The sequence below is a fragment of the Chiloscyllium plagiosum genome, chromosome 24 (genome assembly GCF_004010195.1).
Source record: "Chiloscyllium plagiosum isolate BGI_BamShark_2017 chromosome 24, ASM401019v2, whole genome shotgun sequence".
Taxonomy (NCBI): domain Eukaryota; kingdom Metazoa; phylum Chordata; class Chondrichthyes; order Orectolobiformes; family Hemiscylliidae; genus Chiloscyllium; species Chiloscyllium plagiosum.
Window position 1 is genome coordinate 46,816,070 of NC_057733.1, and position 13,763 is coordinate 46,829,832.

The window sequence follows — 13,763 nt, forward strand, 5'->3', positions numbered from 1 at the left end:
TGCGCTTGGGACAAGAGGGCTCGCGGTGACGCCTCCCCCCCCCCCCCCCTTCCCCGCCCGCTGATTGGCCGAGCGTTGGTGGCGTGAGGCCGCGACCAACGTCACGGAGCACGAGCGGCGGCTTCCAGTAAATTCCGGCGCTCGAGCGGCTTGGCCCTCCTTTGCTGGAGAGTGGTGGCACAGGCGGTGGTGGCAGTAGCGGCAGTAGCAGTAATAGCAGTAATGATTAAAAACGGTGTGGCCTCCAGCGACAACTGCTCCCCGGAGAAGAGGAAGCGGACGGTTCGGGTCTGGTGTGATGGCTGGTGAGTGAAAGCGAGGAGTGCACTTAATTCTCGCTGTCACCCGGCACCTTTCGCTTTTAATTTTATCTTTGGAAGAGCGTGAGGCCTCCACCTTCCCAGCCCTTGTTGTTTAATTCACTCTCCTCTGTTGAGTAGCAAGAAGTCTGTGTATCTTGTTACTTAATTTTGTTTTGGGTGCGGTAACGAGAGGTCTCCTCATTCCCAGCCCTTGTTGTTTAATTGACCTTCTGTCATCTCCATCAAATGCCATCCTCTCCTGTTCAAGTCTCCCTCGACGCTTTCTCCCCCAAACACACACAGTCGCTTTGGGAAAAAGGGGAAGGAATAAGTTTCTTTCTGTCACCCTTGGAGATTTGATTTCAAGGCTGACTCCAAATGGAGTGTGCACCAACCCTTGTATTGCCGGTATAAGGCAGGACCTGTTAGGGATCTGATCGTTTGTGATGTTTCTGTGGTAACCGAGTCCTGGCTTCCCCTGTGTTTGGATGAATTGCGTTGGCATTCGTTCACTTTCGCTCAGAAATACTATAACCCAGGCACAAACACGCCAAGTATTTGAGGCGAGTGACCGCGGGTCCATTTAAAGGGAAACTAGATACTCAGAGCAGTGAAAGGTGCAGAGGGAAGTGCTGCTGGAGTTAATATAAGTGGTGGTTGGGGGGGTGATAAGCCACAGCATGGAGACAAATGGCCCCAATGACCTGTTTTCATGTCCCAAAACACATACTGACGTGACTTGCGTTGCGGACACTTCTGCCCCCTCTTTTGCCCTTGACCCATGCCTGTGGCTGTGCTAAAAATTAAGCTGTCCCCGAGTCACGGTGACATTTTGGAGAGTTGGTTTTATTTTACAAGGGAGGTGGGTTTGTTTTAGTGTATTGTGTAGACAGCTTAACTGGATGCACAATGATTTGTTGAGGTGGGTGGAGGCAGTGACTGTACAAGGTAACTAATTGTGGGGTTTACCATTCCCAGGATGAGAGAATTTATTATGTGCTTCCCCCCCCCCCCCCATGCCATCCTTATTTTGTCTTTGATCTTCAATTTAGTTCGTGTTTATAATTAGTAAAAACTATTCAGTCAGTGGAATCTTAAGTGAATTCAGACAACCCCAAAACAAAAACAGAAATGGTTGGAATTCTGTTTTTGTTTCTGATTTCCAGCACCTACAGTTCTCTTGATTTTTATTTAGAGATCTCTGTGCTAGCTTATAACAGTAAATTCTGTGAATATCGTCTCATGAATTTAGTTTTATATTTACTGCTTGGTTTTGCTTTTTTTACCCCTCTTGCACCTGTTTTATTCTTAGTTGTTTAGCTCACCCCAGAGTGCATCTTGTTGACATGGGATGTCCGTGAATGTCCAACATATGTACACTTAGTGATTTGCTGCATAGTAAACAGATATAGGAATTCTGATATATTGTTGTATGTACAAGATAGGCATTTAAATCAGTTTGTGTTTTGCCCTTGCCCTGCTGAGATTAGCTTCCACAAACCTAGAACTGTATATTTGAATTTTGTTGTTTGATGTGTTGAGCTGTTGACAGAACTAACATTCTAGTTTGAAATAAGGCATTATTAATTAATGTGTATGGATAAACTGACAATATTATTTCAATTTTAAGTTTAAAACATCCTCAACCAAAAGTCAGTTATCTTAGAGTTTGTTTGAGATGAGCTTCGATAAGTACTAGCTAAATTTCGTGTACACGGTGATGTGGAAATGGTTCAAAATGGGGTCACAACCTCAAAATAGGTCACCTAAGCTAGTCAGGAATGGGCACAGTACCTGTAAATGTCCAGCTAAACTCATAAGTAGAGTTCATCGGAGTTGAAAATTGTGTTGCTGGAAAAGCACATCAGGTCAAGCAGCATCTGAGGACCAGGAGATTCAACGCTTCCAGCAAAAGCCACCACCTCGCATGCTGCCTAACCTATGCTTTTCCAGCACCAGTTTTTTACTCTGATCTCCAGCATCTGCAGTCCTCTTTCTCCGAGAATTAATCAGACCTGATTCATCTTAAGCAAAGAAATATGCAGCCAAACATGTATGCGAGCTAAGCTAGCTAACTGAAACTTGCCCCAATTCAGCAATAAAACAAGAAGCTAAACCATATTCACCCTGTGCTGCAGAGGTTTGAGGTAAATGATCTAATGGTAAGTGCCACATACCCAAAGTTTAATGTGATAAGTCGGTTATGTTACCAAGGCTTGACGATCAATATGTAACTGGTTAATAAGAAGGAACCGATATGTGATTGACGTGGGTTTGTGTATAAAAATACAATTGTAAGTGCAGAAAGCCCGACTGTCCAGATAAGGGCGACTGTTGTCCCTGAAGGGTGAGTCCCTTGCATTGCAAGTAATAAAGGCACTGTGTGTGTATGTGAGAAACGAGAATACTATATCATCTGACTGACTGACTGACTGAACAAAGAGGCCTTGGAGTGCAGGTTCATAGTTCCTTGAAAGTGGAGTCGCAGGTAGAAAGGATAGTGAAAAAAGTGTTTGGCATGCTTTCCTTTATTGATCAGAGCATTGGGTAAAGGAGTTGGGAGGTATTGTTGCGGTTGTACAGGACATTGGTTAGGCCACTTTCGGAATATTGTGTGCAATTCTGGTCTCTCTCCTACTTGAAAGATATTGTGAAACTTGAAAGGGTTCAGAAAAGATTTAAAAGGATATTGCGGGGTAGAAGGATCCCAGCTATAGGGAGAGGCCGAATAAGCTGGGGCTGTTTTCCCTGGAGCGTCAGAGGCTATGGGGTAACCTTTTATACAGGTTTATAAAATCATGAGGCATGGATGGGATAAATAGACAAGGTCTTTTCCTTGGGATAGGGGTGTCAAGAACTAGAGGACATAGATTTGTCATCCCATTCCCCCCTCAGTCGAAGCCAAAATGCTCAGAAACAGTATAGTTTTACCTCCTTCGTCTTTATTCCAGGCCCTGCAGGGAGAGAGAATGATCACCCATGTGCACAGAGACATTAGTTCTCTGTCTCTCTGGAACGGCATTAATAAATTATATAGTCATTATACAGGGAGAAGCATCCAGATAAGACAACATACATTGAGTGGGTGACTGCTACAATCAGTGAGCATCAACAGTAAAGATTAAGCCATCTGCTGTTACACAATGAATGTTCTTAACTTTAACTGGCTTCGCATAATGAATACCTTTCACCTTGTTAACTGACCTTACTGGGTGCTTCCAATATTGTTAAATGGCCCTACATAATGTATGCTTTTCTACGTTGTTAACCCATTACCCTTGTGTCCAGCTCCTTATTGTTAACTGTAAGTTCTTATCTGATCTGAGTCATGCTCAGCTGAGCCTCTTGTTTAACAAAACTCAAAACTTTCCCTGCCTGCTCATACCTTAAACCCGAGAATGTATATAGGGTGAGAGGGAAAAGGTATAAAAGGGACCTAAGAGGCAACATTTTCACGCAGAGGGTGGTGCGTGTGTGGAAAAAGCTGCCAGAGGAAGTGGTGGAGGCTAGTACAATTACAGCATTTAAAAGGCATCTGGATGGGTAAATGAATAGGAAGGGTTTAGAGGGATAGGAACCAAATGTTGGCAAATGGAACTAGATTAGGATATCTGATCAGCATGGATGAGTTGGAACGAAGGGTCTGCTTCCATTCTATACGTCTCTGACTGAATGTCTTTTGACTTGACAGTGATACAGATCTCCAGCTTGACATCTGCATGCATCATTGGTTTGCAGGAAACTAGAGGAATTTGATCAAATTGGAAGTAACTGCTTTTTTAATCTGATGCGGTCTCTTTAGTTCATAGAACTCATTTTAGTCATTGCAAGACTAAAGACAAGATACCGTGTCTCATCAAACAGAGAAATTCAGAAAGCATTCAAGGTGAGGAAACTAACAAGGCAAACTATATATGTTCCCCACAAGTCTTGAAATGAGTTGAAACAGATCAAGAAAGCCTGGATTGTCATTGAGTTGTTTAGATTAGATTCCCTACAGTGTGGAAACAGGTCCTTCAGCCCCACAAGTTCACGCCAACCCTCTGAAGAGTAGCCCATCTCCCTCTGACTAATGGCCAATTTAGCATGGCCAATTCACCTGACCTGCACATCTTTGGACTGTGGGAGGAAACCTACGTAGACACTGGGAGAATGTGCAAACTCCACACACAGTCGCCCGAGGATGGAATCAAACCTGGGTCCCTGGTGCTATGAGGCAGCAGTGCTAACCACTGCGCCACCGTGCCGCCCCAAAGTAACTGGTGTAATTGACATCTTTTTGGTTTGTCTTTGTTTACGTAATCTCTTTTGGTTTGGAAAAGTTTAAAAACACAATTCCGTATTAGGTTGGCCATGCTGGGTTACAGGGAGGGCCTGGATGGGATGCTGTTCAGAGTTTGTGTGGACTTGGTGGCCAAACGGCCTGCTTCTCCACTGCAAGGATTCTGTGTTTCTGTATTTTCTTTGAAAGTGCTAGATAAAAAGCATGACTGAAAGAAGCTACTTTACAACTAAGACAATGCAAGTTTGATTGTAAAGAAATACATGTCTGGTTCATGACACAATGCTGAAATTATGTCAGGGCAATACTGAAAATATTTTATCACATTTTATACTAATTGTAATCCATTAAGCTAATTGAGACACTAAATTCATATGTAAGGCAAATAGGGAAATGCTCTGAATGTTCTCAACTCAATCTTCATGAAGTGAGCATCTGAATTTCATGCTGTTTGCAGTTTCCACATTTGTCTGTTTGTTTTGTATCAAGCTCAAACACCTGTCTAGTGTTATATAAATTGAGTAATTTTCTGTTAAAGTTTTCCATTAAATTGCTTGTCTTCTGTGATAACTCAGCTAAGTTACAGAATCTGTAAGTAAACCATAAAGCAATCTTGAATGGTCTGTACAACAGTAACATTAAATGGATAGTATTCATTGAAGCACTGTTCTTTTGATAGTAAATAAGTGATTCTTCCAGAATGCTTCTGCATGTTAATTAGAATTGTATAAAATTGACTATCATAATTAGTCTCTACAGGCAGTGAACAGTTTCATCAAAAGCTTCCTCTTGAGATTCTCAGTTTTTAAAAATGTCACACTCTGAACACATTCTATATGCCAGTTGCTGAGAGAGTGTTGGTGAAACAGTGCCCACCCTATTTGTTTCACAGCAACTGTGCATCAACTTTGTTTTCATCAGCTGTTAGTCTGGATAAAGTAAGAGCAGCAAGTAAAAATGGACTATTGTTTAATCAAATATTCAATATATTATCAGGGAAGTCATGGCAGACATTTACGTTGTGAGCCTGTTGTGAAATGATTGTCATAATTAGACTTGTTAATATTGATCCTGGATATTACAATTATCAAAAAGAAAGATTAAATTTCCAACCAACTATTGGGCTTTATACAAATTCATAGAATCATGCTTGTTGGTATGTTCACCAAGCTGGGAAGTTGATTTGCAGATGTATCGTACCCTGTCTAGGTGATATCTTCAGTGCTTTGGAGTCTCCTGTGAAGTGTTGCTGTACTGTGCCTTCTAGAATTTGCTTGGTTCTGTTCCTGCTGCTTCCGGTTGTTCATTGTAGTGGCTGGTATATTGGGTCTAGGTCTGTGTTTGTTGATGGAGTCCATGGATGAGTGCCATGCATCTAGAAACTATTTGGCTGTCCTCTGTTTAGCTTGTCCTATGTTCATTGTGTTGTCCCAGTCGAACTTGTGGTACTTGTCATCTGTGTGTATGGCTACTAGGGACAGCTGGTCGAGGTGTTTAGTGCTAGTTAGTATTCACAGATGTGGATTGCTAGTTGTCTATCTGTATGTCCTTTATAGTGTTTCATGTAGTTTTTGTATGGAGTCTCGTAAATTATGTTTGTCTTGCATATGATGGGTGTGGGGTTATTTTGTTCTAGCGGGTTGTCTGAGCATGGTTGTCGGTTTATGGGCTGTTATGAACCCCACTAGTTGTACACGTCTGGTTGTTGGGTCTGAAATCATTTTTATTATAAGTAGCATGGCTAGTTAGGTAGTGGCATGTCCTAGAACATAGAAAAATACAGCGCAGTACAGGCCCTTTGGCCCTCGATGTTGCGCCGATCCAAGCCCACCTAACCTACACTAGCCCACTATCCTCCATATGCCTATCCAATGCACGTTTAAATGCCCATAAAGAGGGAGAGTCCACCACTGCTACTGGCAGGGCATTCCATGAACTCACAACTCGCTGTCTCTAGTGAAAACAGCCCCAAGTGCCTCAGTCTTTCCTCATACGATTTTCCTTCCATACCAGGCAACATCCTGGTAAACCTCCTCTGCACCCGTTCCAGTGCCTCCACATCCTTCCTATAGTATGGTGACCAAAACTGCACACAATACTCCAGATGCGGCCGCACCAGAGTCTTATATAACTGCAACATGACCTCAGGGCTCCGGAACTCAATTCCTCTACCAATAAAAGCCAGTACGCCATATGCTTTCTTCACCGCAGTATTTACCTGGGTGGCAACTTTCAGAGATCTGTGTACATGGACACCAAGATCCCTCTGCTCATCCACACTACCAAGTATCCGACCATTAGCCCAGTACTCTGTCTTTTTGTTACTCTTACCAAAGTGAATCACCTCACACTTAACAACATTGAACTCCATTTGCCACCTTTCTGCCCAGTTCTGCAGCTTATCTATATCCCACTGTAACCTGACACATCCTTCCTCACTGTCAACAACTCCACCGACTTTCGTATCATCCGCAAACTTGCTCACCCAACCTTCTAGCCCCTCCTCCAGGTCATTTATAAAAATGACAAACAGCAATGGTCCCAAAACAGATCCTTGCAGAACACCACTAGTAACTACACTCCAAGATGAACCTTTACCATCAACTACTACCCTCTGTCTTCTTCCAGCCAGCCAATTCCTAATCCAAACCTCCAACTCACCCTCAATGCCATACCTCCGTATTTTTTGCAATAGCTTACCATGGGGAACCTTATCAAACGTCTTACTAAAATCCATATACACCACATCTACTGCTTTACCTTCGTCTACCTCCTTAGTCACCTTCTCAAAGAATTCAATAAGGTTTGTGAGGCACGACCTGCCCTTCACAAAACCATGCTGACTATCCTTGATCACATTATTCCTATCCAGATGTTCATAAATCCTATCCCTTACAATTCTCTCTAAGACTTTGCCCACAACAGAAGTGAGACTCACCGGCCTATAGTTACTAGGGTTATCCCTACTCCCCCTTCTTGAACAAGGGAACCACATTTGCTATCCTCCAGTCTACTGGCACTATTCCTGTAGACAATGAGGACCTAAAAATCAAGGCCAATGGCTCTGCAATCTCCTCCCTTGCTTCCCAGAGAATCCTAGGATAAATGCCATCAGGCCCAGGGGACTTATCTATTTTCACCCTTCCCAGAATTTCCAACACTCTTCCCTACATACCTCAAAGCCGTCCATTCTAATTAATTGTGACTCAATATTCACATCGGCAACAATGTCCTTTTCCTGAGTGGATACTGATGAAAAGTATTCATTCAGTGTCTCCCCAATCTCTTCAGCCTCCACATGCAACTTCCCACTACTATCCTTGACTGGACCTATTCCTACCCTAGTCATTCTTTTATTCCTGACATACCTATAGAAAGCCTTAGGGTTTTCCCTAATCCTACCAACTAAGGACTTTTCATGTCCCCTTCTTGCTGCTTTTAGCTCTCTCTTCAGCACATATCAATTATGCCCTTGCCTTGAAGCTTACTTTTCCAGGGCACACATCCTAAGTCATGCCTCACAGCATCATAATTTCCCTGCCCCCATCTATAACTCTTGCCCTGCAGTGCACACTTATCCCTCTCCATCACTAGAGTAAAAGTCACCGAATTGTGGTCACTGTCCCCAAAGTGCTCACCTACGTCCAATTCTAACACCTGGCCTGGTTCGTTACCCAGAACCAAATCCAGTATGGCCTCACCTCTTGTTGGCCTGTCTACATATTGTGTCAGGAAACCCTCCTGCACACATTGGACAAACACCGACCCATCTAACGAACTCGAGCTATAGCTTTCCCAGTCAATATCTGGAAAGTTAAAGTCCCCCAAAGTACTTGTCTCGTTGTTTCTGTTAGGCGTCTGCAGATGAGGTTGAAGGGATATCGGTTCTTGGCAAGGTGGTGTTCTTCTCTTCATAGTTCGGAAGTGCTACATTGTCTGTACCCCCTTTGAACAGGGTCCTAATGCAGCTTCTCTTGTGTATTTCAGTTGTACATCAGCATCTGGTCTGTGTGTGGCGTTTCTGTATGCTTGCGGTGCATACACTGTTCTGTATTCTTTTTATTATCACCTCTAGGAATGGAAGCTGATTGTTAGTTTCCTCCTATCTGATAAATCTGATCCCTGCGAGCATGGTATTGATAATCCAGTGTGTGTTCTCTATTTCTGTCAACAGACAGCCTTTTGTGTCTGTAGGATGTGCTAGCCTAGGGGTTCAACTACGAGAGGGACATAAAAACAACAAACCTCTTAGCAGCAAGAGAAAGTACGCATAGAACTAATGAACTAACTAAAGAGACACAGCAAGCAGTCAGAAAAACCATTGTACCCTTGCTAACAAGGGGTACAAGCCTCAACACCGAAGAGAGAGAAGCCTTTTAAAAATGACAAGAATGTAATTGTAGTATCTACGGATAAGGGCAAAATGATGGGTATCATGGACAAGACTGAATATATTCAGAAAGTTACTTGCAGATACTGACACGTACTTACAGATGTAGTGACCCCATGCCCCATAGCACCAATAGAATAAACAACACACTACGGAACCTACAAACATAGAGGCCGATAACCAGCATTGACCTGTAAAGGATGAAGCCAGAAAGCAACAACACCCCAAGATTTTACGGATTACCCAAGGTACACAAACTTAGATGCATTGTGTGATGGAGTTCCTGGGAATGCCACAAACTGACAAAAGAACTTGAACAAAAACTGAAACATCTTAGCAGCGGATCCAAACACTTCATACAATCATCACAGGAATTCTGAGACAGCATCAAGAACATAAACGTAGACATTGGCAAAGCAATGGTCTCATTTGATCTAAGGGCACTGTTCAGTTCAGTTGACAAAACTCCATACAGAGAGACAATAGCCAATCTGGTCAGATGACATGACGAGGAACCTATCAACAAGGAAATCATACTCAAACTACTAGACTTGTGCTTGATGACACACTTCAAATATTTGGTTGTTAAATATGAACAGACCAGTGGAACACATATGATCTCCCCATCTCTGGGCTCATAACAGAAGCAGTGATGCAAAGGCTGGAACAAACAGCCCTCCAATCCAAACCCAAACTCTGGATCAGTTACGTGGACAGCACTTTCTTCATTATTAAGAGAACAGAAATTGAGAATACCCACCAGATTGTCAATACCACGCTCACAGGGATCTGATTTTTAGGAGCGGAGGAAATCAATAATCAAGTCCCAATCCTGGATGCATTGCTAGAAAGAACGCATAACTGTGAATGCACCATAAGTGTGCAGAAAAGCCACGCACAAGGACCAGATCTTGAACAACAACAGCAACTGTTGGAACACGAGAAGCTGTATTAGGAGCCTGTTCAAAAGGGCTGCAACATACTATAGCAATCTCGACCTACAAAGAGAAGGACATCACCTCTATGGAGTTTTCACCAAGAACAGATATCCCTGCAGCTTCATTCTCAGATTTCTAATAGACAAACAACCTGACAAGACATGCCACAATTTAACTCACTAGCCACACTAACTTGTATAAAAAAAGTCTCTGAACTGAAAGCTAGACTTCAACCACTTTGATTCATGACAGCTCAAACCGAACAGCTATGCTCCAACAACAGCTCACCAGAACAAAAGACTGTATACCCATCACGTGCAAGACAAACATCATTTATAAGATTCCATGTAAAGACTGCATGACACACCGTATAGGACAATCTGGCAGACAACTAACAATCCACATTCGTGAACATCAACTAGCTGCTAAATGCCACGACCAGCTGCACTTAGTAGCCATACTCAGATGGCAAGAGCCACAAGTTCAAGTGGTATAACACACTGATCATAGGACAAACTAAACAGAACAGCCAGGGAATTTCTAGAAGCATGGCACTTATCCATGGATTCCATCAACACAAACACAGACCTAGAACCAATAAACCTGCCACTACAATAAACAACCAGAAGCATCAGGAATGGAATTAAATAAATTGTAGAAGACACAGTACAGCAGCGCTTCCTAGGAGGCTCCAAAGCACTGAAGATATTATCTAAGCAGGCGATGAAACGTCTGCAAATAAGCTTCCCAGCTCCACAAACGTACCCACAACTATGACAATCTACACCCGAGCTGCAAATCATAGCATCAGTTTAACTAGTGATTGTCTACCTCATATTGGCTTATCTTTCAAAGTATCCTAAATATAATTACTAAAAACATAGAAATTAAAATTTATAGATGTAGCCACAGGTTGGTATTTTTGTTCCATACTGCCAATATCAAGGATGTCCCAGACTGCAAAACGCCATGAGGTTATCCTAATCAGTAGGAACATCATAAATAGGAAGGGAGAGATATAGTTCTGCAGGCAGAGTTTTTTTTTATAGATATTTTGATTGGAAATTTAACATTTTTAAAAGTTTACAAAAATAAACAAACTCTCAAGTACAAGCATTGATATACAATTAAATCTTAAATATATAATAACCAAAATTTAACAAAAGAAAAATACCGAGAGGAAAGAACAAAACTCAACTAACTACTAATCTACAACTAACCAGAGTGTATATTTAAGTCTCTTACATTTTTCAAATAAGAGAAAGGGAAGAAAAAACAACGGATAACACAGAAATTGGATAGCGAGATACATGCTCGGAATTTGTTAACATCAAATGTAACAAAACCAGTATTCGTGTGGGATTCCTCTCCCAAGGGGCCCCGGACCAGCCAGGTTCGCAATCTCAATTAAATAAAAGCCCTTGTTAGGATAGCTGAAATATCTGTATTTATATAATTCAAGAAGGGCTGCCATATTTGTAAGGAAGTCAAGGAGAATACATAGCATAATTAATCTGTGCCAATTTGAAAGTCCAGAGGGGCCCTCAGCCATCCATTTTACCAAAATATTTTTCCTTGTACAGAAAGAGAGAATAGAAAATAATCTCTTCCCGTGCATATCCAGGGAGGGTAAGTTCGAAAAGCCCAAAAGGAGAGATACAGGGTCCACTTTAATTTCTGTTCCTAAAATTTCTGTCAGGATACTTGCTACCTTAGTCCATAGGATCTTGTGACAGGTCCATAGGCAATGTACAAGAGTGCCCACCTCTATTTTACATTTGGGACACATTGGAGATGCTCCTGCCTTAAAGTTTGCCAATCGATCCAGTGCTATATGGGCCCTATGAAGTATCTTCAGCTGGATAGCCTGAGTCCAGTTGCAGATGGTGATTCTTCTGGTGTTTTCCCAGATGTCATTCCATGTTTCTATAGAGATTTCTAGTCCCAAATCCTGATCCCATGTTTTAAGCAGATTGTCCATATCTCCCGATACTTCGTCATATAGTAAATGATAAATCGTACTGACGGAAGATACCCCCATTGGCCGTAGCACTCTACATTCTCTATCTGATTTATAAAGACTATCTAATAACGTAGTCTTCTGTATATAATCTCAAATTTGGAAGTATCGAAAGAGGTCACCATTAGGTAATCCGAATTTCTGATGCAGCTGTTCAAAAGACATCCGGATCCCTTCTTTAAATAGGTCCCCTAGACATGAGATACCCCTGGATCTCCAGAGTTTAAAAGTGGCATCTGTAAACCCCGGTTGAAATCCCCATGCTCCCACTATCTGAGCATAGGGGGATGTTTTATGTTGCCCTCATTTTGCCACATTATATTCCAAGTTTTAATTGTGTTTAGTATTATAGGGTTTTTACAGTGATCCGTAATGATTTTCCTCTTGTCTGAAAATAAAAGGTTAATAAGTGGGCATTTTACTTGAGAAGCCTCGATGTCCAGCCAGATTGATTGCGGGTCAGGCAAGACCCAATCAGCTATGTAACTTGATAGGGAACGTAACTGATATTTCCTAAAATCTGGGAAGTCCAATCCTCCCCTTGCCTGTGGAAGCTGTAGCTTCTTCAGCTTAATGAGGGGCGGTCTATGATTCCAGATAAAGGAACCTAACCAGCCATATATTTTACGTAGTGCCAGCCTCAGCAGCATCACCGGAAGCATTCTCATAGGGTATAGGAGACGGGGCAGGACATTCATTTTAATTAGTGCTATTCTACCCAGCCAGGAAATTGGAAGGTCTCCCCATCGCTGGAGTTCCTGCCTTATCCTTTCCAGTAAATGCATAAAGTTAGCCTTGTATAACTGACCAAATACTGGGGCAATAAAAATGCCTAAATATAAGAAACCCTCCAGGGACCACCAAAAGGGAAAGTGGGATCCGTCCACTAAGTGGGGTATCATAGCAAGGCCCCCCATTGGCATAGCCTCCGATTTTTGAGAAATTAATTTTATAGCCTAAGAATGCATTAAATGTATTAATAACTTGGATTAAACAAGGCACGGACATAAGAGGATTACTGAGGAATAGAAGAACATCATCTGCATAAAGGGTAATTTTATGTTTACCTGTACCAATCCTCGGGGCCGTTATATTAGGATCAGCCCGTATAGCTTCTGTTAGCGGTTCAATTATTAGCGTAAATAACAATGGCGAGAGAGGACATCCCTGACGACAGCCCCTATCCACACTGAAGCTATCTGAGCCTAAGCCATTGGTAACCACAACTGCTTTGGGATCACTATACAATGTTGAGACCCATTAGGTAAACACCTTTCCAACGTCAAACCTTTCTAATGTGTAAAACAAATATGACCATTCAACCCTATCGAATGCCTTTTCCACATCTAATGAGACTACTACTCCTGGTATTTTTCCCTGATGGCAGGCTTGAATCATATTCAAAACCTTTCTAATATTATTGGATGATCTACGGCCCTTTAAAAAACCCCGTCTGATCCTCCTTTGTGATATGTGGCAATACCCTTTCTAGTCTCATTGCTAATGTTTTAGAAAGGATTTTAAAATCTACATTTAGCAAGGATATTGGTCTATATGATGTACAATCTTCTGGATCCTTTCCTCTTTTAAGAATAAGAGAGATATTTGCCTCTTTCAACGAAGGTGGGAGACAGCCCTGACTGTATGCGTAGTTAAAAACAATGACTGCAGATGCTGGAAACCAGATTCTGGATCAATGGTGCTGGAAGAGCACAGCAATTCAGGCAGCATCGAGGAGCTTCAGCAAAATCGACGTTTCGGGCAAAAGCCCTTCATCAGGAATAAAGGCAGAGAGCCTGAAGCGTGGAGAGATAAGCTAGGGGAGGGTGGG

At 42.2% G+C, this 13,763-nt stretch overlaps 1 protein-coding gene across 1 annotated transcript in view; it reads left to right on the forward strand.

The window, feature by feature from the left end:
* Window positions 1-83: 83 nt before the first annotated feature.
* The window catches only part of pcyt2 (phosphate cytidylyltransferase 2, ethanolamine), a 65,346-nt gene continuing 51,666 nt past the window's right edge, over window positions 84-13,763 (forward strand). The window contains exon 1 of the mRNA XM_043714991.1: window positions 84-305. Within this exon, the coding sequence (XP_043570926.1) occupies window positions 223-305 (83 nt within the window). The 5' untranslated portion in view covers window positions 84-222. The remainder of the gene's footprint in view (window positions 306-13,763) is intronic.